Source organism: Rousettus aegyptiacus, unplaced genomic scaffold (genome assembly GCF_014176215.1).
Source record: "Rousettus aegyptiacus isolate mRouAeg1 unplaced genomic scaffold, mRouAeg1.p scaffold_m13_p_13, whole genome shotgun sequence".
NCBI classification, from domain to species: Eukaryota; Metazoa; Chordata; class Mammalia; order Chiroptera; family Pteropodidae; genus Rousettus; species Rousettus aegyptiacus.
This window is the reverse complement of record NW_023416288.1, coordinates 28,759,829-28,787,196: the sequence shown is the minus strand read 5'-3', so window position 1 is coordinate 28,787,196 and position 27,368 is coordinate 28,759,829. Positions and strand designations below refer to the sequence as shown.

The following is a 27,368-nucleotide window of genomic DNA, read 5'->3' as shown; positions in this document are numbered from 1 at the left end:
AAAAGAGAGCTCTCTGGGTGACTCTGAAATCATTCTCGAGAAACAGTGTAAACATTTAAATAAGGATACGGAGTGATCAAACTACTCAGAAAACCTCCACATTTTTTTTTATACATATCATGTGATGCTCAAAACAGGTTTGCTAAGATTATTTGACGAATAAACTGAGTTGGTCAAGTCAAATAACTTTTCTTCATTCATACGGCAAAGTTAGAATTTAAAACCATTCTGTTTTGTACCCAAACTCATGGTGGAAACTATAGTGCACTTTTCCCTATGAGTCTTTTGATCAAATGTTTTTATTTTAGCCTATTTGTCTAAAGCATCATGGGTTTTTGAGTACGGGTAATGAGGAGATTGATCAATGGAAGCTGTAGGTGATAAGGACATATGAGGATGGATTTATCACTCTATATCCTAAGTTGTGTTCAACAGATATTTTTTGAGTCCTAAGTACTAAATAATACACCAAATACTGGGGATCCTAAACAAAGACGCAAGTTATAGCTCTTACTCTAAGGAGTTATTAAGAAATTTAGAAAAAAAAATTTCCAATACATTTTGCCCTTTTATTACTTCATATGTTGCTTTTATTACTTTTGTGGACCACGTGGGAATTTTATAGACAAAGTCTCAGTCTACTCAGGCCACTATAACAAAATATCATATTGACTGGTAGTTTAAATGACAGACATTTATATCTCAGTTCTAGAAGCTGGTAAGTTCAAGACCAATGTGTTGGCAGATTGAATGTCTGGTGAGGACCCTCTTCCTGGTTCGCAGATGGGGGCCTTCTTGCTTTATGCTCATATGGTCTTTCTTGGGCTCATGCTCATGGAGAGACAGATCTCTGTCTCTTCCTCTTCTTGTAAGGACATTAATCCATAATGAAGGTCCTACCCTTATGACCTAACTAAACCTAACCATCTGTCAAGGGCCCCACCACCAAATACCATCACATTTGGGGCTAGTGCTTCAATATATAAATTTTAGAGTGACATATACATTGAGCCCATAACAGAAACCCAAAAGGCAGAACAAATAATCACAGTTAGCACGATGTATATAATTCTAAAAATGTTATCACTTAATTGATTAAACAACTATTTATTAATAAAAGTAAATTTATGATAGTGAATGAAATCCACGATATAGACAATATTCTCCACACTTTACATAGGAGAAAACTGAGTCTCAGAGATGATCATTTGTCCAAGATCAAAAAATGAGAAAATGATGGGTACCGGATTTAAACATGTATCTACCTAGCTTCAAAGCCCAGCCTCTTTCCTCTGGAATAGAAGAGCTGTAACCAAGGGCGACAACAGCCTCCCTCGCTGCTTCTTCTCAGGTGTGCATAGCATGGCTCTCCCTATCAAGAAAGACAGCTGCTCCAAGAGCCAGATTCAAACACACAGAACACGTGCAATCCCTCTATATCAGAGGTAACTAACGCTTCAATGCTGGTACACTAGAGCAGGTCAAAGAACTAATTCAGAGCACACTTCCTAGACTAGCCTGTCCTACCTGGAAGAGAGAACATTCCATCCAGTAAGCTAGTTGAGCCACCGATTTCATGGCCAAATATAATATGACTACAATTCTCTAAAAATATTTGAAAAGCTGAGTAACGGAGAATAAAGATGCAAACATATTTGAAATATTAAGTCACTATTTTAAACAGTATTTTAATGTTGAAGAAAATCAGCCTTGGTTGGTGACACAGATCTCATTTATCTATCTTCAGCTCTGAGAAGGCCAGTGTTAGTGTATATCAAAGCTGCAGCAAAATTTTAAGGGTATACCTCTGTTCTGACGCTTTGCATAGTAGGAACTTAATAAACACACTGTGGATAAATGGATGGATACAGGAGAGAATGAATTAGTATTCACATTAATCGGTCATATTCACAATGTATAATTAAATATCTCATTTTACTTGGGTTTTTTAAAATGATTTCCTCACCTTCCAGTTAAACATCTATCCATATTTATGTCTAAACCTAATTTGTATGATAGCCAAAGGGTCTGGAACTTTTTTGTTTTCAGAAACAAAAAAATTATATGCTACAATTTTACTTACAACTTTAAAATTTGGGGGTTAATAAAAATACTATATTCAAAAGAAATTTTGAGAAAATAGAAATTACTGAAAATAAAAAACCTATATATATGTAGTGTGATAATAATGAGATTTTTTTAGACTAGGTAATTTTGATTAGTGTTGCAAACTGGGAAAGATAAAAAAAAGAGAAGCAATGATCTTTACATCGATGATAATATAGAAAGTTTTATAAAAAAATGCCTTTATTTCATTTTACTTCTTGGTCATCATTTTTCTTTAATTTCATAATCTTATTGTTAATGTCTTTTATCTTTCAATACCGATAGTCTTTTCAAAAGCCAGTTATATCATTATTAGGGACAACAACCCATATATGTAAACGTATTTAGATACACATATATCTACACACACACATATGTATGCCTATAGTCATTTATGTATATATTCAATATATACAATTATATATTTATGTCTTGCCCTCTCTCTCTCATATATATATATATGTGAAATTTAGAAATGTAATAATTCATGTGTTAGCTAAACATTTATTTACAAGTTAAACTCCTTTAAGTATTTCATATGTACTCACATAAAAATATCTCATACAAATGTGAGAAAATCACCTCTTTCGAGAATTTACTTTAATTAATGTGTCTTTGGGTTTTTCAGCACTTGGTTTGTACCTCAGTGATGTGTGTGAAAGGGTGGCCAGGAGAATTCAGGTATGACTCAGTGTAATATTGTCAGGCAGTACTGGTCGATTTTCCCCAACACGCAGTGGCAGCAGGAGTTATACAGAGGTCACACCTGAGCACCTGTGCTCTGAGCTTATCAGAGGACCATCAGGTCTTGCCACGTCCCACAAGGCTTTGTGAATCCTTGACGATTCTGGCTCAGTTGATTCAAGTGGGATCTGGGAACTTGTGTATTAATAAACCCCATGCGATTCTTATTAGACAAGCCAGAAAAGCACTGATATCATGCATAGAAAGGAGTTCATTGAGGGAAAAGGCTAGAAATGTGGTTTGCCCTATACCCTGGGCACTAGGAATATCCCATGGGTATTGGCAATTTTTGTAGACCATGGCAAGCCACGGAAGATTTTTGAAAAAAGAAAATAATTAGATTTGTGCTTTAGTAGGAGTCAGTCACTAAGCAGCATTGTGCAATTAGGCTGAACTAGTTGGAAGCCTACTACAATAGTTGTAGCAAGAAATAATGAGTGCTAAAGGTTGGCAGCAAAATGGAAGATAAAGTCAAGCAAGATTCAAGCCAACCTGATACAAAGGGAGCAGAATAAGAATTTCAAAAATGGCACCATTTTTTAAGCACAGGGGGCCAAGAAGATATCTGTGATAGTCATAGAAAACAAAAGGTCAAAAGGAGTTAGACTGGGTAAAATATGAGTAAATGAATTAATAACAGAATGGTCAAAATAAAGACTATTTTCTGGGGGAAAAAAAAATGAGGTTTTAATTCCTCTTCTACCAACTCCTTGCTAGAAGATGCCAGGCACATATCCTAAGCTAGTAATGCTAGTAAAACCTATTTTTCAGAATTGCTGTGAAAATTAAATGTGATTAAATGTAATACTCAATCCATCGTAGGTGCTTAATAAACAATTTCATTTTTGCCTGTTTTTATTTCAACTGGCTTTTACTTTCAATGACCATTCCAGATACACAGTGGGCACTCAAAATACAGCTGCTGAATGAATGAATTACTACTGCTATTACAATTCTATTGAAGACAGAAAAGATCATGGGATTTGCCCATTAGACAGTAATTGGTACACTTAGAGGGATTGTTTAAATGCCTAGGGGTTTGGAACACTTGGGTGAAGAAAAAATTCTACCTAGTGTTTTGGTGGGAATATTCTAAATACAGTATTATTGTAAAGTAAAAGTTTTCATGATTTCTAAATGGATTAAAGGCTTAAATACAAGACCCTAAATCATAAAACTCCTTTAAGAAAACATAGGAGTAAACTCTCTGACATTGCTATTAGTAATATTTCTTCTGACATAACTCCTTGGGCAAGGGAGACAAAGAAAAAAAAAATAAAGAAATGAGACTATCTCGAACTGAAAGTTTTGCACAGCAAAGGAAACCATCAAAAAAAAAAAAAAAGACAATCTACTAAATGAGATAAGATATTCGCCAATGATACATCTAATAAAAGGTTAATGCCCAAAATTTATAGAGAACTCACCCAACTCAACATCAAAAAAATTAACAATCCAATTTAAAAATGGGCAGAGGACCTCAATAGACATTTCTCCGAAGAGGACATAGAGATGGGCAATAGACATATGAAAATATGCTCAATGCCACTAATTATCAGAGATATGCAACTTCAAACCACAATATCACCTCACACCTGTCAGAATGGCTATCATTGATAAGTCAACAAATAACGAGGACGTGGGAAAAAGGGAAAAAGGGAACCCTTGTGGGACTGTCAGATTGCAAATTGGTGCAACCACTGTAGAAAACAGTATAGAGATTCTTCAAAAACATTAAATATAGAACTATTTTATGACCTAGCAGTTCCGCTTCTGGGTATTTATGTATCTGAAGAAATCCAAAATACTAATTCAAAAAGATATATGCCCCTCTAATGTTCATTGCAGCAGTATTTATAATAGCTAAGATATGGAAGCAACCCAAGTGCCCATCACTAGACAATTGGGTAAAGAAGAAGTGGTACATATACACAATACGATATTACTTGGCCATAAAAAAGAATGAAATCTTACCATTTGCAACAAAACAGGTGGACATGAAATATATATTAGTGAACTAAGTCAAACAGAGAAACACAAATACCATATGATCTCATATAGAATCTAAAGAACAAAATAAACAAGCAAAACAGAAACTGACTCATAGAGAACAAACTGATGGTTGCTAGATGTAATGGGGGCTAGGAAACTGGGTAAAAAAGGTGAAGGGATTAAGAAGTGCAAATTGGTAGTTATGAAATAGTCAAGGGAATATAAAATACAGCATAAGGAATATGGTCAATAGTATTGTAATAACTATGTATAGTGCCATATGGGTAGTAGCGTAATGAGGCGGGGGGGGAGAATCACTTAGTAAATTATATAAAGGTCGCATCACTATGCTGTACATCTGAGACTAATATAAAATAATATTGAATATCAACTATAATTGAAAATAAATTTTTTAAAAATGTTAAAAGAAAGTTTTCATGAGTTTTATGGGTTTGTTTTTTATTCTGCATTTTAAAGAAATAATAAGCATTTCCATTAACATTTAATTAATGTTAATAAATCTAATTTATTAATATTTATTAATGTTAAGAAATCTAATTTATTAACATTAACTAGTTTTTAAAATCCACCATGTACATTATTTAGAATTTCATTTGATTTTTAGCCTGTTAAGGAATTTGGTTACTACATCAACATTTCTATTTCACAGATAAGACAATTGAGATTCAGGAAAGTTGAGTGACTTTTAGAGCATCAGTGTCAAAGCCATGAATCTCAGGTCTTTTGAACACGAGTTTGCTAAGCTTCCCACTACCCACACTCCCCATGTTATTCCAGATGAGTTCTCTTCTGTTTCCTTCCACCCTAAGTTTTCCCTCCTAAAATTTGGAAGTGCAGGGTAGGGCCTAGTCTCACGGACTTCAGGAAGTTTGAGAGCACTGCTCCTCCCTCTAAATGTAGCCAGCACCAGAGAGAACCCATCTCCCTCGAGTCCAGTGCCAGCGTAGATGTTCACCCTTGTTAGCTTCAGCAGAAAACTCTGCTGTTCTCTTGGGAAATATTGGGACTGTCTGTTGAAAAGCTTTCCTGTAAAGAAGGTACAAGCTTTAATTTCTGACCTTAACTAATAGGTTAAGCAGGAAAGTTTGTCTTCATCTTGGGTTATTATCATTACCTTGTACCACTGCCCATGGTGCTGGACTGCTTGAATTCACATCCTGGCCCTATCGCTAACTAGATGCACTGCTTTGGACATGTTCTGTCTTTGAGACTGGTTTTTCATCTTTAAATGGGGGGGTTAGAAAATAGCACTTATTCCGTAGGGTATTTCACTATGATTAAATGATAAACCACACAGAAAGCACTTGGCACACTTAGAACCTGAAACAGAATGAACATTCAATAAATGCTCACTGTTGTTCAGCAATGTGTGATACAGTCTTAGAGAAAGTTACTCAGGCCCAAAATAAAGAAGATATTTTGCACAAAGTGACCAAACAACACTTTGTAACAGTAACCGTGTTTTCTTTCTTGAGAAAAATCCCCCATGTTTTCTTTCTTGAGAAAAATCCCCCAATAATTTTCCATTGACTCCAAGTGTCACATTCACGCCACTGATTTTAAATTATTCATTTGTAAATTAATATCCATTTACAGTTCATAAACTGTAAGAATGGGTGTGGGGGACTAGACCCATAGTTGAGATTTAATAATCTTAAACATAAGAAAATAAGGGAGTTTAAAAACACCTAGGGAAAAAATAAGGGCTTTTTTAAACAGATAAATATGTACTCTCACGTATCCTGCAGCAATTAATATCTAAATTGGATTAATGTGTCTCCTTTCAAAATAGAAGCACTGAGTTTAGTTTTTATAACTAATTAGACAACATTTCCTTTTTTAGAAAGTATATGTCATCACCTAAATGTAAGAATTTTATATTTACATTCTCCTGCTCTTTTGTACTTCCCTGGTGATTCTTTTAATAGCTGTTTTCAACAGTGGTTGCATATTACAATCACTGTGGAGGTTTAATGAATACCCATGCTGAGGCCTCTGGAAGTCCAATTAAGTCAGCATCACTGAGGCTGGGGGTCGTAGTTCAGATTTGTTTTTGTTTTTGTTTTTGTTTTTTAAGCTCTACAGATGTTTTTAGTGCATAGCCCAAATGGAGAATCATTGACTTCCTCATATCTTTTAAACAACAAAATGTTAGACTCTTTTGTCTTGCTGATTGCTGTCTGTAAACAGAGTTGTTTTACTCCAAAACTGCTTACTCTGAAAGTAAATCTTACCTTTAATATAAGTTAGCTTGATTTCCCTTGATTCTAATCAAACTTGTGAGAGTCTCATTCCATTAATTTTCCTAATAAAGTAAGGTGGGATGAGTTATATAAGAAGCCCACATTATACATAGCACTCAATTAATATACTAGAAAAATAGGACATGCAGGATTATAGCTCTGAGGTGTTTTTAAAAAGAGTTTAGGTATGATGTTAATTTTGTAATACTTGAAATGATAAATTAATGAGAAAAATGTGATTCCAAGAAAACCAACCAGCACAAGAAACACAGCACTTTAACATTAAAACATGTGACACAGCCATATACCTTATTCTGAAATCCTTTTTATTCAGTACCTGCAACTCTTCTGATGACTGTGCTGAATTCACACTGTGGAACAATGGGGGAGGTGGGTAAAAGAATAAGAACGAGAATAGAAAATTTGATCTGGTTATGCACAGGTAACAAAAAAGAATATAACATATTTCACAGGTAACAATTTTGTTTTCCTGGGTTATTTAATAGTGACTTTTCATGCATATTCTGTGAGAATGGTAGAATAAAATGAAGTTTTAGATATTCTGAGAAGAGCTAGAGGAAAAAGACATTCAACAGCTAAGACATCTCACCATTTACGTGTTATTTGTCCTTTAAATAACTTAGTTTTAAACTGACAAAAATATTGAACTACTCTGCTAATCCTCTTACCCTAGCAAAACCTCCCTACAGACTAGCCCTATCTACCAGGGAAAGCATGGGGTAAGGTGGGAAAATGGAATCCAACAAAAGCCCCAAGGATTTGAAACTTGACTTAAGTTCACAAACACAGGTAACAGACGTTAAGAAGTGCTTAAACTTGTCTCTTTCGAGCCTCTGAAGTTAAGTAGAATCTTAAACATAGGTATAAAAATTCAGGATCAAAAGATTGGTTCTTCTTGTTTTTTTTAAATATTCAAGAACTTTAAAAAAAAAAATGAATCATGTGTTAAGTGACCGGCAGCCTTCAAGAGGGACAAGATACGATCCTTGGAAGTTTCAGTGAGGCCTGATCCTTGACCCTCTACTCTTTTTGCTTTCTTCCATCTTTTAATTGGTAAGGTGATACTTGCTAATTTGAAGCTACCCCTGTTTTCATCTGTGACCTCTTCAGATGATTCTTAAATTTCTGTCTTTGGTCCAACTTCTCTTCATCAACTTTACTCTTAAGCTAGCCTCCTCATAATGAGCAGAACGATGGGTAATAATACAAACATGAGAATTAGGTATCTGGATCTGAGTCCCAGACGTTCCATTCAATTCACTGAGACCTTGAGAGAGCAAGATATTTAGCCTCTCAGAGTTTCGATTTCTAATTCTGTAAAACAGGAATAAAAATAGAATCTGCCTCAAAAGTTGTGAAAAGAATTCCACGAGATAAAGAAAACACAGCAGTAAAGCCCCTGGCTGTTGGAAAGAACTCAGCAAATATTAGCTATCTTCTCTGTCAATATCCCTCACTTTCACTAATTCTAGCATCCTTCTTGAACATCAGAATTACCTTTGTTCCTTCCTACTGTGTTTCCCTGTCTTCTAGTCAGTTACCATATCCTGATTATTCTTCTTTTGAGACGTTTTACATGAAATTTTCTCCATTTCTGTATCTCTCAACAAAATCTGCTCCTAATATTTATAGGACCTATATCAAGAAGACAAACAAAAGCATAGTTTGCCATGTTTCTGGATTTGTTGAAAGTATAACTCAATCTATTAGCTGTTTAAACTATGTTCCACCCTCCTACCTTGAAAAACTATACCTTGAAAATGCCCTAGAAGATCAGGTTTGAATTTAGATTTCCCAGACTCCTCTGGGTTCCAGACCAGAAAGTCTGAGCAAAAGGAGAATTCTTGCACATATTTTGGCCCCTGGGCCCTGCCTCCAGCCATGTGATACCTCCTTTCCCCACTTCCACACCTCTGGATTCTCTTCCCAATGCACTTTGAAACCTGACCCATCCATCAAGGACACTCAATACTTCCTTCTACAAACTTCCCTCCAGCCCGGTATGTTCTCATCCTCTGAGTACTCAAATTATTTTGTTCCTATATATCTTAATAAATCTGATGGTATTTTGTCTTGCATTTTTATCAGTATCTGTGTATTTGTTTTGCTAATTACAGGTAACTTTTACTGCATCTGGGATTCTCTATGCTCAATGCTAGCAGCATGGAAGAAAAGATGATGTGCGCTTCAAAAAAAAAAAAAAACAAAAAGAATTCACCCAGAACCAAGTACAATGTGGCAATGTGGGATGAGGAAGCAGACGTGGATATCTTTTAAAGCTCTGCTGCTGTTGATGTGCAGTCATGGTTAATAATAATTATATAAAATTATAAATTCCTTGGGGGCCAGGTTTATGCTTTATTTTGTAGTCAACACATTCTTCTGAATTTAATTTAAGTTGATATATGCTCCCCCGCTGAAAAACATCTTCTGGTCCATATGTTACCCCTATAGCTATAGTTACTGAAGTAATTTATGAACATAATGGCTTATGCTCTAGAGGCATACAAAGAATTAATCTTATAGTCTGGATCAAGTTGTTTGTCTTACCTTTATCTCTGCATTTGTCTATACGGTACATTGACAACATAATGACCTTATTAAAAGCATAGTCAGTGTGCTATTCTCAATACCTAGCACAGCATCTGGCATATAGTGGCCACGAAATAAAAGTTCCGTGAATGGGTGAATGAATGAGTAAATGCATGAAAAGAAATTACAAGCCGGCAGAACTTCAGAAATTATTTCGGGTGTCTGATAGACTGAATAATGACCTCTAGCCCCCCAAAATGTTCACATCCTTATCCCTGGAGCCTGCAAATATTAACCCACAAGGCAAAAAAAAAAAAAAAAAAAAAAAGGACTTTGCTGATGTGATTTAAAATCTTGAGATGGAGAGAGTATCCTGGATTATCCAGATGGGCCCCAAATGCAGTCACATGTGTTCTGCTGGCAGCCACCAGGGGCTGGAAGAGGCAAGGAATAGGTTTGCCCTTAGAGCTTCTGGAGGGAGCACCGCCCTGCCGATGCCTTGCTTTCGGCCCAAGGGAAATGATTTTGGACTTCTGACTTTCAAAACTGTGAGAATAAATTTCTGTTATTTTAAGCAATCATATGTGTGGTGATTTGTTACAGTAGCCACAGGAAACTTATATAAGATTGAAAACTGATATCCAGAGAGGTAAAAATAACTTTTCCAAAGCCCCAAGTTAGTCAGGGCAGAGCTGGGTTCTAATAGAGACTTCCTGACTCTGGTATACTTACTCTTTCTATATAACTCTGCATCCTGCTACAGAACATGAGTTCCACAATTCTTTTATCTAAACCTGGGTACCACACATAATCTCTTCTATGGCCATGAGATGGAAACTGTAAAACTGATAAATCCCTCATACTCACCAATGTTATCTAATGTGACCTAAAAAAAAAATCGTTTCACAAAAATGACAAAACAATGTTGTTAGTATAAGGTCCAGAAAGATACACAGGGACAATATTTTCATTAACAACATGAAATCAATGTACAACAGCAAATGTCCCAAGGGCAAGGGGTGGTAAGGAGTGCTCACGAGAAATGCTGGCATGGCAAACACTGTAAAAACACACGAAAGAGATAAAGCAAGGCAAAAAAGTCACTCACTATTCAGGGTAGGCTTAAAGTGGAGAGCTGGCATACAATAAGAGGAATGGAATGATTCCATTTGCTCAAAAGTGAGCAAATTTGAGAGAGACAGAACTGTTCATTCTGGTAGAACCTGGATATGATGGTCTTTCTCATCATGGAAAAAGCGGTAATGACCTCGGAGCTTCAGTCATTCACAAAAGAGTTACAAGTCGCAGTTGAGAAAAATATATATACTTATGTGTAGTAATTCTAAATGAATACTAGATTCTTTACTATTTTTTTTTTTTACAATTAGACCTTTTATGTCCCAATAAAACAAATTCATGACCTGTTTTCCAAATAAGAAAACTGGGACAAAGGGAGATTTAGTGAATAACAGAGAGATGACAGGTAACACTTGTTTCCAAAGCGTATGTTTAAATCCTTGAGCTTTTACTGATAACTCTAAATATGCATTCATCTAACTTCTCATTAATAAACAGATAAGGTAACAAAGTAGTCAAAACAAAAGATATGGGTTTATTTAGACCTCATAAGTGTGAACACTTTTTCTTATAGAGGCGGGTGATAGAAAATAATAAAGAATATAAGGACGCAGAAGTATAGAGATCAAACCTCTCCACCTTATAGATTGGTTTAAAAAAAAACATATAACCACAACAGGACATAAACATTTCCTTAATGATCCTACAGTTATATCAAGCAAAATAAACAATCCAGCCTTAACATGTCCCTAGTCCCCAAGGACCTCGGGTTGACCTTGTAGTTTAAGAATTAGTCACTCATTTAGATTGGGGCAAATCCCTACGGATTCAGGGAGTTTGTGATCAACTAATGGGCTATGGCGTTATTGTCAGTGGATGTTACCCCATAGGAGGCTGGGCCATTGCATCATGCAGGGTAAAGACATACTTGTTATGCAGGTGACAAACAAAAACCTACCCAAAGAGGGTCCCCAGATAGCTCTGTGTGAAAGACATGTGGGGCCTGCCTGTTCCACATCTGTTCTTTCCATGATCTTTGGGAAAATGAACTTCCTGGCCAAATAGAAAAGGAACTCCAGTTGACTAGATACACGAAGCAAGAGATCACCTGCCTATCAAAATCATACTGCAACACTCTCAAATAATAAAGCCAAAAGCACATCTTTAATGGAAACACACAGAAAATTTAAGATCCTAATTGATTCTTTCTGAAGACTTTTATTATGTTAAAGTGCTTATAAGCTCATCGTTTTAAATAAGAGGAATTGAAAACATATACAGATTGAAAAGTCATAAATTTTAAACCACATTTTTATACATATTTTATTGCAGGTCCACAGAAACATAGTATATAAAAAAAGTTACTGTTAATAATAGGGAATGCAAAAAGGCATTAATTTTTAAAAGTTTAAAGGATGTTGGACTAACAAATTCTAAACTAAAAATAATTTCCTGCTGAACTGCGATTCAAAATCCTTTTACTCTTTCCTCTATTCTTAACTATAGTGCGTATTTTTTTATGGGGAGGGAGGTAGCTTGTACGCGTTGGAACAGAGAGAGGTCCAAGTTACTAAAAGAAAAAAGGCTGGTAGGGATGCTTCTCCACCACTCTGCTAGCTAAAGCAGTTCCAAATTTAGACACTTCTCCACATTTAGGAAACTCAGTACTTTGCCACAAGTCTTGCAAACAATAACCACCCTATTGCAATGCTAATTGTTCAAGGACTAGGCAAGCTACCCTAAAAATGTGAAGAAAAAAAAAATCCCACACTTCAGTGGGTAGCACTAAATAGAGGTAAAAGAACATCTCGAAACTGTCATTCAGAAACAGTGAAAAGAAAAGGAAGTCAACAAATGAGCAAATAGGAAAAAGCAAAGGGGAAGGGACATGATTTACCACAGAGATCAAGCATTTGGTTTTGCTCGGATATTGTCATCCGCCTCCCCACTCTCCAATGATAGCACCACTAACATAATCAGCCTTCTCAGTGTCCATTCCCCCATCCCCCTCACTTATTTGGCTCCTTTTATGTGCTAGGTAGTGTATTGCTTAACTAAGCAAGCAATTGTGAGTAAAATAGCCAATTGCGTCACTAGCGCGCGCATGCGCACCCACACACACACGTCTTTGCGAGATGTCCCTTGCTCTCTAAAAGCTTAGTCTCTTACTAAGTAATCCCCAGCACTAAGATAAATTCCATAATCAACAGAGGTAAGCAATACAAAGCCCAGCATCACCCAGGAAGGCTTCTTCTCAGAGGAATAAAATAGAAGTCAGGTTTTGAGGATAAATAAAAAATTTTCTCAAGAACAGGAGTGAGGGGTGGTAGGATGTAGACATGGGGTGGGTTGGGGGTGAGGTAGAAAGAGGACATTCCTAGCAGTGAGAAAGATGCATTCAAGTCCGAAGGAAAGCAGGACCCAGAGAAGGCACACAGCTAAATGCAGTGACCACACAGGGAACAAAAAGGAAATAAACCTGAAAGGGTGTGGGGTCCTTGTGTACTTCAGGTAGAGGTGATGAAAAGCCACGGACACTTCTTAAACAGGGCAGTGACTTGATCAGATTTAGGCTGAAGAAAGAATAATCTCATCATAGAAAACATCGCTACCAGGAGCTCAGAGCTAAATCTATTCCTCTTCTAGCAACTTTATAGAACTAAAGTGTATGGTATTAAGGGTATTTACTTCATCTAATTTTTCCTTCCTCTATTTCCTTTCTTCCTCATGTATTTTATTTTTTAAATCTTAATATATAGATCCCAAATCCTTTTTCGAGTTCGGCAGGATAAAAGTAAAAGAAAGAAAGAAAACTGAGAAAGGTAAGAGAGCAGATGGGTGGGAGGATTATCTGTTCTTCCAACAGAAGGGAAGATGAACTCTAGTTTGATATATTTTATTGAAATTCAGAAATTCAAGAGTACACACTGCCTAACACAAGTTATGGTACATATTATTTTCCTCTTTCTATAATTGGTTTCCTGACCTTTTCTGCTAACTCCTAGGTCCTTTCACTGATATATTTTTACCATTAAAATCTGTTGTTCAATTTATTGTTTCAGTTTAAACATATAGCCAAAATAAGATACATTCAATTCTCCTTCATTAAAGAAATAAAGCACCAAATTATAGGCATAAAAATACAGATACATTTAAAAATGACCAAAACTACCCAAAAAGAATTTTCACAGCTATGTGCTTTTACTTTCTTAAAGTAGTTTTTAAAACATCTCTAATTATATTTCTTCTAATACAGCGTATTTCGAGAAGAGATAGAGTTTCAGGAAGAATCATTTCACAATCACTGGGTTAATAATTTACTTCAACACAGTATACTATGAACGATAGTAACAGTCCCCAAACGCCCGTGTTAACAAACTCATTGGTCAGATATCTGGGATCCCAGTGACAAACCAAAAAAGTAAGTACAATGACTTGCCATTTTCTTTTTTTTCAATCGGATAAGAGATTTTTAAAAGAGGAGCTTGGGATGAAGTTCTGGCTTTGCCCCTCTGCACAGCAGTCTTCAATCTCTGGAAAACACTTGAAATCTCAAGATCAGAAAGACACAGTTCTGGTCAACAAGGGTAGCCTTTCCAATAAAAGCAGACCCTGAAAGTGTCACCAGTTTTTATTAAGCATGCATACATTCCCAGGGTCTAAACTTTGTAACTAGTTTTTCTTATTAATAATTTGTTCATATGTAATTTCAGCATTTCTTTCTGAAAAGCGATTTCCTCTAAGAGTGAATGATAAAAGACTCATGCCCATATATGTGCTGCTATGATTATCTACCCTCTCTCAGGATTCACACAATTCCAAAGAGGGTGAAATTACTAGGGCAAATTCCAAAGGAAACTCCCCAGCCCAGCTAGCTACCAGTGGAACTATAATATTGATATGAAGAGGAAGTCTTCTTGGAAGTTAATAGTCTGGGGAGAAAAGGTTAATTATGCAGTGCTATCCAAGGAGCAACCATCTATCATGAAAGGAAAGAGGCTTATATAATCAAATGCCAGAAAGTTGTCATAGAAAAAAAAAGACAAAATAATTTTGCATACTATCTCATGTATTCTATTTTCTATAAATTGGTAACAGATTTTAAAGAAAAACTCACCCATAATTTATTCATGAATCTTTCATTTTGGATATTAAAGTAACCCCAAAGTAACACAAGTCAACACATGGATATGCAATGATAAAACTTATCGATCATAATTTGCAAGGACATGCATGGCAAAATTAAAACCATGATAATGCCTCACCTAATTAGAAACTCAGAAATTTACAAATCTACATAGCAAAGACAGAGCCAGGAAAATAAAGGGTATTAGAAGACACTTAAAATATTATTACTATGTGTAAGAAAAAGCAAACATGTACTTTGCTCATAAAAGAGACCTTCATGCATTTCTTCAAAAATTATAGATCTTTTTTTTTTATCTTACTAAAAGGTTTATTTAACATAGTTCTTTGCTTTCCAACCTTACAACAAATTAGTGGCAATACATTATAAATGGAGAATACTGCTACCTATTGAAATTTTCAAACGATGACAAACAAAAATTAAGAAATCAACAGAAAACCACAGAAAGCAAAGCATTTGAGTGTTATGTAGTGGAGGGTATATGGCCCCAAATATCTCTGTATTTCCTCAGAGTTAATATAGTATTGCAACACAAACAGAAAAAAACACATTGGTCAGATACCTCATTGGTCAGATATCTGGGATCCCAGTGACAAACCAAACAAGTAATACCACACAACATGTGTATATATACATACACGTAAACTTTTGGTGCTCTTAAAAGCAAACTCTAAAGTATACAGCAAAAATAATAATAATTATTATAATTATAAAGGTCCCACACAATGCTATAAAGGCTGTCTATGCGTATTTTGCAGAATCACCATAATTTGCTCATGAATCTTCTGGAAAAAAAAAAGCCTATCATTGTTTTATAACTGTGTTCATGAAAAGATCAGTGTAAAACAACCACTGTATATTTGGCCTAGATTTCCACCGTAATATTTAAAACTATGAAGGTGTTTTAAAATGTGATGTCAATAGATGATAAAGAAGAACCATAAGAATTGTAAATATTAATGACTTCTTCCTCAGCATATATGCGACTGTAATTTCAGATAAACTAACATGACCTTTTTTTTCAGTCTTCAGCTGTCACCGACATGACGATTATACACTAATGAAGAATAAATACATAACATTCTACATTATACATATTATTCTCATTTTCTGCAGTTTCCACTAAAAACTTGAATTTTCTAAAACTACACTGCTTCAGTATTTAGCATTATTCATAAAGAAAAGTTTTTAAGCAGGTTTTAGAAAATGCAGATAAGCTGATCTGCCCTGATTTCAACATGTTACTATCTCTTTAAAGGACTCTTACTAACTCCTTAATAACTGGCTTAATCAAGAATACATTATGAAATACTCTACCTCTTGTAAGCAATACTATATTTGCACTTCAGGTATAAACGTTTAAGAAAAATGTTGTACAGACTGGCCAGCTAGTCACCAAATCTGCTTCCATCTCTTCCAGGACTACTGCTAGACTACATTTCCCAGCCCCCTTTGTAATTAGGTGTGGCCAGCCATCTAAATACTACCCAACACACTGTGAACAGAAGCGATGTGCAAACACCCAGTTTTTTCCATTCCCCTTGTATCAGCTTGAGGTAGAGATGCTCACTAATCTTAGAATTTATCACTGAAGAAGCATCAGCCACATGTTAGAAGCTATCTGGGACCCCGAATAATCACCAGGAAAAGAATAGTGCACTACTGAGGGAAACCTCTTTAGTCCTTAGGGAAATGAGAAATACCCTTTTCTTTTTGAACTACATTATGGGGGTTTTGGTAGTGTTGATGATAATGAACACAATAAGAAATATGTAAACTGAATTACCCACCAAAATTCATTGTGAAAGGCAAAGTTGAAAACAATAAATGTGAATAAATTTAAACTGAACCTTTTAGAAGAAGGTTTGTGCCTCACTTTTAAAGTGCTGTCTTTCAGGAACTGGAAAGTGAATAAAATGCTCTCTCTGGTTATATCAGTTTAAAAAAATCCAAAACAATATTTAATAAATGTAATACTTAATGTGTCCCACAAATACCATACTCTGTGCTCAAATTCTATTACAAAAATCTTCAAAGTACTAATTTATTTGATTATCTTAGAATATTTTTCTTGAACACCACTTGAAATAGATAATTAGCCAGGAACCTGAAAATATTTTAGTTACATAGAGCTTATTGTGATGAGGTGTGACGTGTATTTCATTAAAAAGCCAACTGATCAGACTAATCTCGGGAAGCCATCATCTATTTGACTTGTCCTATGACCCTATTTCATTTACCATTCATTTTTTATGGCAACATATTGTGAACAAACTGAAGGGAAAAAAATCCCAATTTGGACATTATGATATTTGTTTGCAGCTTTGTCCTGGTTTTAGTTTCCTACTTAATGACTAAATGGCACCATAGTGGGTAATGCACTGGAGTAAAAGTGGTGAATCATTAAAGAGTTCCGTAAATTTTAAAAACAGGGGCAGGCCTTCTGGGCCCCATATGCTTCTAGAAAACACAATGTTGTGCTGTATTAATTGAACTGTAAAGCTTTTATTAGTCCTCTTCAAAAATGCTTGCAGTGAAGTTTTTATTAATGCTTGCCTTCAAATTGTTTATACTACTTAGCATTTCCATAACAATTTTAAATTCCCAAAAACTTTTTGATCATTAGCTAAACCTACTCTACATTTCTATGAGAGAATTCAGCTGTTTAGCAAAACAGAAGCACAAAGGGAAAACTCTTAACTAACTACTGCCGAAGATTTGCCAAATGAGAAAAAGAAAGGAATGGAATAAAAGATCTTGCCACAACCCTATAGTTTATATAAATGGCCTGGCCTTCTCACTCCATATGGGTGGAGTAGTTGTTATATGTTCCCACAATGGTGAAGAAAAGGAAAATTAGCTACTTTTATGCAATGAGCTTTAAAAACTAATGTCATAGGACTTTATAACTGCTATAGCAACTCCATCATCCAAAGTCACCTAGAAGTTCACAAGGCCACATCATTGCATAATTCCGGAGAGTATTCTGCACCTTGTGTTCTGTGTTTGGAAAATTCATTTTCATCAGTATTACATTATATAAATTAGATTAATCGAGATTAAAAGTCACACTGGAATTATTCTAAGGTTGATGCAGCCTAATTTGTTTACTCTTAAAAATTGTCCAGGCTCAAATCGTGTTTTCTATAATCGTGCTACCTACTAAAAATCTAATCTGAGTTAAAATAGGTAGAAACTTGTTTTGAGGAAGGGGAAAAGTACCCTAGGAATCACCTTTGTTCACCTCCAAATCACAGCAGGATGCCCTAGGTAGAGCAGAATACATATAAGCCACTAAAATTTCTCCACAAATGACTACCTCCTCTAGTTTTCAACACCACTAGCTTTTTATTTATTAGAAAGTAGAAAAATTGAATTATACCTTAGCTCTAAGGACAAAATACCTATATTAATGATGCGTTTTTTTTAGAGTCCCAAAATAAGAAATATTAGTGTTTGTTAAATTAAAGAACATTTCTACACTTCACCAAGTCACAGTGAAGAGTACTATGATATATGTTATCAAGCACCCCGCTCCAGTTCTATGGCATTAGTCTCTTTAGTGGAGGGGTCTGAGAATCTGTATTTTTAACAAGAGCCCCAGGTGATTCTTATTATTGGACATGTTTGGAAAACTTTAAATGAGCCCTAAAGTCTTTCCTTCTGAGATTTGGCAATCCTGATTAAAGTTAAATTACTAGAAATAGCATCATATTCCTGCACAGAAGAAATTAATTTCTGCTCATATATATTTTTAAAAAATACTTAACACACTGAATGGACCAAAACTATTTACCCTTCTGTTTCTCCCACGAAAGGGTTCTGTCCATAAGAGTAGAAACCAGGTTTCAGTATTCTGTGTTTCTCTACTATATAACACTGCCTGGAACAAAACAGATGTTTAACAAGTTTTGAATGAATGTCTATCTCAACTGCAGCAGCTAACTGTCAATCTTATCCAGATGGTCTTCCCTCCATTCAAGATCCTCAGCATTGAAAAGCAATACCCAGTGCCCTAACTTAGAACATTATTGGGGCAGCAAAATTAAAATAATAACTAGTGTTTCTATATTCGAAAATCAGCACTTATTGTTTGACTGAATGTATGATCAAGACAGTAATATTTAGTACTTGATATCAACTACATTGGAATATGTATGGAGAACTTTAATGAGAACGGTGCCAGTGCATGGGGAAAATCAGAATTCACACTATCCCAGAATGGATTTTCAAAACAAACATAAATACTCTGTTTGAGAAACTGACTATTAAAGAATTCCTGTAGTAACTGGAATATTTTTCTGGTGCACAAGTCCTTAGAGCCCTTAGTGGAACTAAAGCAAAATAAATGAATGGCAATTGCATAAGACCAATTTAATTCTCTTTTTAGATAGTTAAAAAAGAGAGAGAGAGACGTAAGAAAAACACTTTTTTCTAAGTCAAACGATTAGGTTATTTCTCACTAGTAGAATATATATGGCACCACAACAGACTAATGTGTTTATGTTTGTGACTGAACATTTTCCTTTATATATGCAAGGTGCATTTCAAGTCTCTAATTATAATTTGCACTTGCAATAAATAGAAAAGACTCCCACCCACCTGGCCTATTTGCTATGACTTTCCTATATTCAGATTTCATTCATAAAAGTTTCCCAAACAGAATTGATTAAGACCTCTGTATAATGCTGTCCTCAATAAAGCAGAAGTATTTATAAGACAGAAAGTACACAAAGAAATTAAGGACTCGAAGTAGAATGAGCTTCATTCAGCAGTTGTCTCATTTATCACCCTTTTTTCCCTTCTCTTAACTGAACAATTATCATGGCTGGCAGAACTTCCTCACAGAAACAGCAGCCTCGAAGAATAGTTTCATATTATAAAGTCAATATTCCCTCAGGGGTCAGGGTATGTTGATTTCAATAGTCAAATATTATCAGTTGTAAGGCAGTGTCAGTATATGTGGAACTCATCAAAGTATGTGGTATTATCTCACTTTATTCTTTGAAAGAGAGTCCAGTGTATTTGACCATCTCATGCATTACAATACATTGACATTTAGGAACCTTGAGTTTAAAAAAACATGCTACGAGTTGATGTCATCTGAGTATAAGAAGCTGAGCTATGCACAGTATCCCCTCCTTCTCCACATGCACCTTGAAGCATGGATTCGTTCACATCCACTTTCTACATAACCAACAACTTATGCTGAGTGGACAATGACACTCCTATTTAACCTCAAACTCCCTAAATCATGCCTGTTTCTTCTCCCTCGGAAAGAGTGAGGCGTATGCATTCATCTGTTTCCTTCTCTTTTGCCTCACAAAGTTCAATAAGTGCTGCTTCTAACCATCTGTTCCATACATTTCTATAGTTTTCTTGCCCAATATACTTTACCTCTTAAGCAGTTACCTCAAAACCAATAATAACCAAAAAATCTCACCTCTTCCCTCTGTTCCATACATAAGATGAGAAAACTAAGAATATCATCCTTACACAGACCTCCCCCAAAACATTACTTTTAGAATGAAATTAGATGTAACATAGACCTACCTAAAAAATTCTGTTAGGTGCCCATATCTCACACTAAGAATCACCAATTTTTTTTTTACCTTTTCTGCTATTTGATACACTTTTCTTTAAGCATGTAAAATTTTAAAATATGTCTTATTACGTTGTATTGATTCTTTTTCAACTAAGGTTGTCAGAATATTTCTGTATTCATTCATTGCAAGTTCATTACTTTAAACATTCCTCGATGAGCTAAACTGGAAATATCTAACCACTTATAATACTGTTCTAATGGAATTATGTGTTTCTCATTTAAAAAAAAAAAAAGTGAGTCCAAGTCTATACCTGTAAGAAAGATGGTAAATAAAGACCACAGAAGGACTGAATAAAAAGTCTGGTTTCTGGTCCTGAGAATGAAATAAAAGCACATATTTAAATTCCAGACAGTAACTTCTAGAAATGGAGAAAATTTTGTGCCACTTCCGTACTTAGCCAATTTGTTCCTATTTCTTTTAGTATATTTTTTAGTGATTCCAACACATTCTACCATAAGAAAAAGAAATTTGACTATGGTTGTTCTAAATTAAATGTCTCTGTTAAATTATGCAATTTTGAAACATTAAATTTATTTATAAACGAATATATATATTTAAAATGCAATATATACTTATATAAAATGCAAACACGATTTTAAGTTCATGTCAATAGAAAGGATAAGAATACCATACTACAATTGTGATGAGCAATACAGCTCACACACAGGGCTGTCTGTGAGCGGAGGATGGGCAGCAGGCAGGGGTCAGTGAAAGAACAGGGTTAGCGGGCTAGACCAATAGTTCCCAAAGTGTAGTCTCCAAGCAACAGAAGCATCAACCTGTAATAATTGCAATTATTGGGCCCCACCGCAGCACTACTGAGTCAAAAACTATGGAGATGGAGCTTCTTTTAACAAACCCTCCTAATGATGCAAATGTATGCTGAAGTTTGAGAATCAGGGGACTATAGGGACTCAGAGATAAGCAGCCTAGGTAACTCTTCATCTGCTTATCCAGATGACAATGCCAATTATGACTCATGATTTTGACTAACGACTCTGTAATAGCTTTAGTATGTCATTTAGAATCAACAATCACAGTTATACTAATCAATAATTCCAGTTTAAAATTCAAAATACGAGCTGGTGGCCTATTGGGGATACGGGGTCAGACTGATGAGAATGAAATTTCAGAGCAGCTAATCTGTGTGTGGCACTCCACAGAGTAAAAATCTTGGCAAATGATTTATTTTTATAAACTCTGAATATAATATTACATTAGCTTCAACCTTGGAAGTAGGATAACTCTAGAATATTAATATGCTAAAAGAGTTTCTAAAGAATATATAGAAATAAATGCTCCTATAATAATCCAAACAGAAAATTCTTTTTAAATTTGTTTATCCTAAACATGTGATATCTGCCCCGACTTTATCGTTCTAAAGACTTGGATGTGTTTGTTCCAAAAGTGACACTCTGTTCCTGCCGGAATGGGTGTTGGCAGTGCCGATCACAACATTGCAAAAGCCACACCTTACACTGGATTTAGAGGAAGCAGGTGCTGAGATTATAATTAAAAACGTACATAGGAAACAGGAGTGACAGCAAAGAAGGGTGGGGTGAAGAAATATTTTTCCTGTGTGTCAAGAGATGAAGAAGGAGTGAATCCACAAGCTAATTTCTGATACGTACAGCACAGTTTAAAAGCAGACAGACATATAGTAGGACAGAAAGCCTAAGGCTGTGAATTAGATGCCCATATCATATTTAATAAATATTTATAACTTCATAAAATTTTACCCAAATGTTACATTAGAAGCAGAAGAATTAAAGCCAAGTGGTCAGGTAGCCATGCAAATGAAATTAGTTACCTGGAAAGCAAACAGGGTTACGTAATAGAAGACTGGCTATACAATACAAACTTCAAAATTTATTGTATCAACCAATCCTCATCAGAAAAAAAAAGGTCCTTTCATGACTTAAATTTTTTGTTTGAAGTTACACAAAGCAACATCTTTCATATAAAGTCTTTTAGTGATTTTAAAAGAAATCAGACTGACCGGGCTGCACTGGTGAGCTCATCATGGGAACCAGGAGAAGGACGGATGGGCCGGGATGTGGATTCGCAGCTTTCCTTAGGCTGGCAATGTTGGTCCACGAGAGGCTGGTAGAAGAGAAACCTGGAATGCAATAAAAATGGATGTGTATGACATAAGTTATGTCAAGCCACAAAGGAAAAGAAACACAGAGTCTCAGTTCAGCCACAGCTCGACTGTGTGTCTGTAAGGCAGTCACATCGACCTTGCTAGTGTCTTAAATCTTCATCTATAATTATATCTATTTAATCCATTATAGACAAATAGATACTGCATAGAGGTGTAGGTGTTAATTTTATATATCTGTTATAATTTTATCTATAAAAGAGCAAACTTACCAGTCATGCTTAAAGTGCAAGAATATTGTGAACACTAAAATAAAATAATAGGTGTGGAAGAAATGTGTTAGCAGAAAAGGACTTCGCATAATTATAATTAGTTTTCTATTTACTAGTCAGTATAATTTGTTTGCTGTTATCATTATTATAGAAATATAAAATATTTTTGGAATTTTGGATCTAAGTATCTCATTACATAGTATTTTTATCACTGTCAACGATTTCCTTCTCGAGATAAGGCCTCTTGGGGAAAGAATTTTAAAGGATTGAAAAAAGGAACAAATAAGCCATAAACTATAAGAGTGACAGAAAACTCCCATTACAATTTTTGTTTCTTCTTGAAGTCTTTTGCAATCTCGTTCCAGCCAAAAGTAATAACAGCCATAGTCTTTCCAGGAGTGGCACTTATAGAATGGACTTCTTGCAGGGAATTTAAGGGACTTTCTGCTTTTAATTTGAATGTACTCTCGCTTCTAGACATTTTGGCAAAGGAAAAGCATTTGGAAGGACATTTTCCTCACAGTTTACTGGAATTTGTCAAAGTTTTAAAAAAGAAGAGGAAGAAGAGAAGCTTTTAAAGTTGCACTTAATGAGTTTCTTACGAAAATAGTATACCCGATTGCACTATTTTTATACACGGAATGCTGTAACTCTGAGAATTATACATCTCTTTATCTGGAGAACCCAACATATTTATTGTGATTCCTTTTCCCATCAGTATTTTGAAAGCGTTATTGCTATTTTTTGCCGATATGTATACAGCTGGATATAAATATGTTTTTCCTTTTAAGAACTATATAACCTCACTAATAATACCTATTATACTTCAAATGGTCTTTAAATGGAATTATGCTAGTTATTAAAACAGTCATAAATCGTAGCAGGCTACACCTTATCACATCTTTAGTGCTGAATATATGTTAAGATTTAGTAACAATAAATGATATTTTTATGAATCTCCTTCAAAAATTATACTAATGTGTTTATTTTATTAGCATTATTTAAAGAATCTTAATGTCCATGTTGATGAGAAAGCAACATTTCTTTAAAAAATGAAAAATGAAGAGCAGAAAATACTTTTGATGTCTGTATCAGCAAACAGACATTTAGATATTGGCTTCTAAGTAAAAATATGTCAATGTCATATTTTAAAGTAAAAACTCATTTGCATAGTTCTTAATAGTAACAAAGTACTTTTAGACATATCATTTTTGATATCATTTTCACATCAACCACGCTGATACTTGTAACTCTCACTGCACCCCCCCACACACACACGCAGGTGAGAAAATTGAGATGTCATCTGCTTCATAATTAAAAGGTAATAAAGCAAAATCAAAACTAAAATTGGGTGAGATTTAAATCTAAAGACTATCTAAAATTAATGAAAGTGGACTTTGAGATTTGGGCATTTTTACTTTTTTACACTGCAGTCTGAAACATTTCATAAATGCTCATGCTACTCTCTTGATTCTCAATGGCACAGTTTGATTTTAAATTCAGAATAATAGAAAGCAAGGGACAGGAAACCTTAAGAGAATGTAAGTAAAGCAGCACTGAAAGATGCCTTCAATCAGGGGCATAATTACTCTGTGTTTAAAGAGAAAATTTTCATCTATAATGTCACTTTGTACAATTGATACTATATTTTTTACAAATACAACCCAATTTAAATGGAATTTTGTCTAACTGTTAGCAGTGGTAATATTATAGCAAGGTTTTGCTACTTGTCACAAAATCTAAAATTAAAAAGATGTTTCTATTTTCACACATTTCTGCCATTTATTTTCACCAATGCACATAACAATGGTCCATAACATGTTGATTCATGGCTAGTTACCTAATTATTGGGTTTTGCCTTCATAGCTCTAGACTTGAGTGGCAAAGTGAATCTCAGATGGAAATGTGACTTGGCCTCCAAAATATCATCATTAAATACTTTCTTAAAATTTAAACTACTCTCTTTGCCATTCAATCTTTTTAATAATATATTAACCATAATATATTCTTCAAAGATTATGAAAGCCTTGTTATCTGAACAATTATAAAGAAAATTAATATGCATTTCTATGTTGATATGTACTAGTTTCCAGTTATTGCATCACCATTTCTAATGAGCCACATTAAACCAAAGTTATCACAACTATAGTTGCATAACTGAAATATGGTCATTTGAAGAGCTCTCCTCAAATGTTTCAGGGGTATCGGCTTCTACACACACATGCACATTTGTGTGTGTGTGTGTGTGTGCGCGCGCGCGCGTGCATGCACGTGCACATCGCAGACTACATAAGGTTCCCTTTCTTCGTGGCCAATAAAATCAACAGATTATCAGCCCTGTTCACATCTTTAAGGGACAAAATTGGTACAGGATTTTATGCAAATGAAGACCATGTTTTAGCTACTCAGAAAAGAAAGAGGGGCCAGTGGAGGAACATCTGTGAATGAGCATAAACAATTTATTCTTAAATATTTCCACACTTCTTTATACAAATGGGTTTCAGAGAACTAGACTATTTTCTTAGAATAGGGATGTTTTCCCCTAGTATATTAGTCATCCTTACAATAAGCTTGAACCAGATATAAGAAACTGGCCTTCAAGTGAGTAAATAAATGAAAAGGGCAGCGGGGGGAATGCTGATTGTGAATACAGATTACCAAAGCAGATATAGAATTAGATCTGCTTTCATTAATAGTTTCAACTACTTTGCACATTAGTTTGCCTATTCTGTAAAAATTTATATGTGCACATTTAAGAAGATAAGCACAAACACCGCAAAAGCAAAGTTGCTACTATGAATCTTTTACCTACTGAGATCTAAGAATGGTCGTTCTGGCTCTTTTTTAAACAAAATTTATAGGGGTGACATTGGTTAATAAAATTACATAGGTTTCGAGTATATGATTCAATAATACATCCTATGTATACCGCATTGTGTATTCACCACCCAAAGTCAAATCACCTTCTGCCACCATATATTTGGCCCCCTTTACCCTATCTACTTCCCCTCTACCCCCTTTCTCTCTAAACTATTGTCTATGTCTATGAGTTTTGGTATTGTTTGTTGCTTTCAATTTTATATCCCACATATGAGTGAAATCATATGGCTCTCAACCCTTTCCATCTGACTATTTCATTTAGCATGATTTTCTCAAGATCCATCCACATTTTTGCATTTTCCTTGAGCTACATGAATCCGCAATAAGTGACTAAGAATCTTTGCTTCAAAATGATCACCTCTGACTACCAGTTCATCAGCTGCCTGCAAGTAAGTTGCTGCTATAATATCCTGGGATATAACAACAGCCCAAGGGAGTGACATCTTGCAAAGTCTTAGCTTGCCCTTGCAGCCAAGGAAAGAAGGCAGTATCACATTACATTCCCCCAATCCACATTGCTCTCATTAACATGATTGGGGTGGTGAATCCATAAGTCCTTTAAGCATTCCACCTACATGGCCTGTTCCATAGTAATAAGTGGAAAATCAGCAGAACTTACAACTCACAAAGAATTTGCACAAGGATTATCGCCTCTGATCTTCACAACAGCTCTTTGGAGTATACTGAGTAAGCCATTATTATTCACATTTTACAGCTGAGGAATTTGACACTTAGAGAGTTTCAGGAATTTGTTCACAGACATGTAGGTGGTAAATGAGAGGCCCTAGCCAATGAATAGACTGAACTCAGTTGCAAAAGATAATAAAACAAATCAAAAAAGTTGGAACAAATATCTACAAGAATTCTCACAATATAAGCTTTCAAATCTCACTTAGACTTCATGTTCCTACTACAAGCTGTCTGTTGGTTTTTTAACTATACTCTAAGCTTCTTATTACAGTTTTTTTTTTTTTTCCTTTTGGGCAATTGGTATTATCTCGGACAGTGTGCTACTAAAAAAGCAGAGTACTTTGTAGTCTGTGTAGCTAACAAAACTGTGTATCTCTATTATATCTTTCCCAGACTTAGGGCAAGTCATAATGCATAGTTCAGTCTACAAAGCCATTCACATTCATCTGCAGGTCTTTCTCTTCTTAGATGGAGTCATCAGCCCCACTTCCTTTATGGAACAGACTTCATGAGCTGACTCAATTCATAACATCCTCTGAATATATAGTTTATTGGTAGAATAAGCCTACTCTGCCAGTTCCTGAGTATCGGGAGATTCATCAGACCCGGTCTCTCTCTTATGCCTCAAAACCTGAGATTCTGCCATAATTTTATCTTTAGAGAAAAATACTAGAAAATTGCTCTTAACATTCTATTCAATTCAACAAACTTTTATTGGCTACATCTAAGACATTCTGTTACCCATATGGAAACCTCAGATTCTATTTCATTTCTCTCTTTCTTCCATTCCCCATACATAGTCACCAAAGCCAGTACACTGATGTCTGAAAAAAATACCTTTCATATCTGGGCCCTCCTTTCCATTTCAATGAATGCTGTCTTGGCTCAAGCAATCATTCGTTCTCGATTAGATTCTTTATCTAGACTTCTATCTGG

The 27,368-nt window shown here is 35.1% G+C and overlaps 1 protein-coding gene across 3 annotated transcripts in view; it reads right to left on the bottom strand.

The window, feature by feature from the left end:
• The window catches only part of HDAC9 (histone deacetylase 9), an 824,368-nt gene that overhangs the window by 734,726 nt on the left and 62,274 nt on the right, over nt 1-27,368 (bottom strand). For all 3 annotated transcript variants that reach the window (XM_016139429.2, XM_036231088.1, XM_016139430.2), the window contains one exon: nt 22,489-22,608. In XM_016139429.2, the coding sequence (XP_015994915.2) occupies nt 22,489-22,513 (25 nt within the window). In that variant the 5' untranslated portion in view covers nt 22,514-22,608. The remainder of the gene's footprint in view (nt 1-22,488; nt 22,609-27,368) is intronic.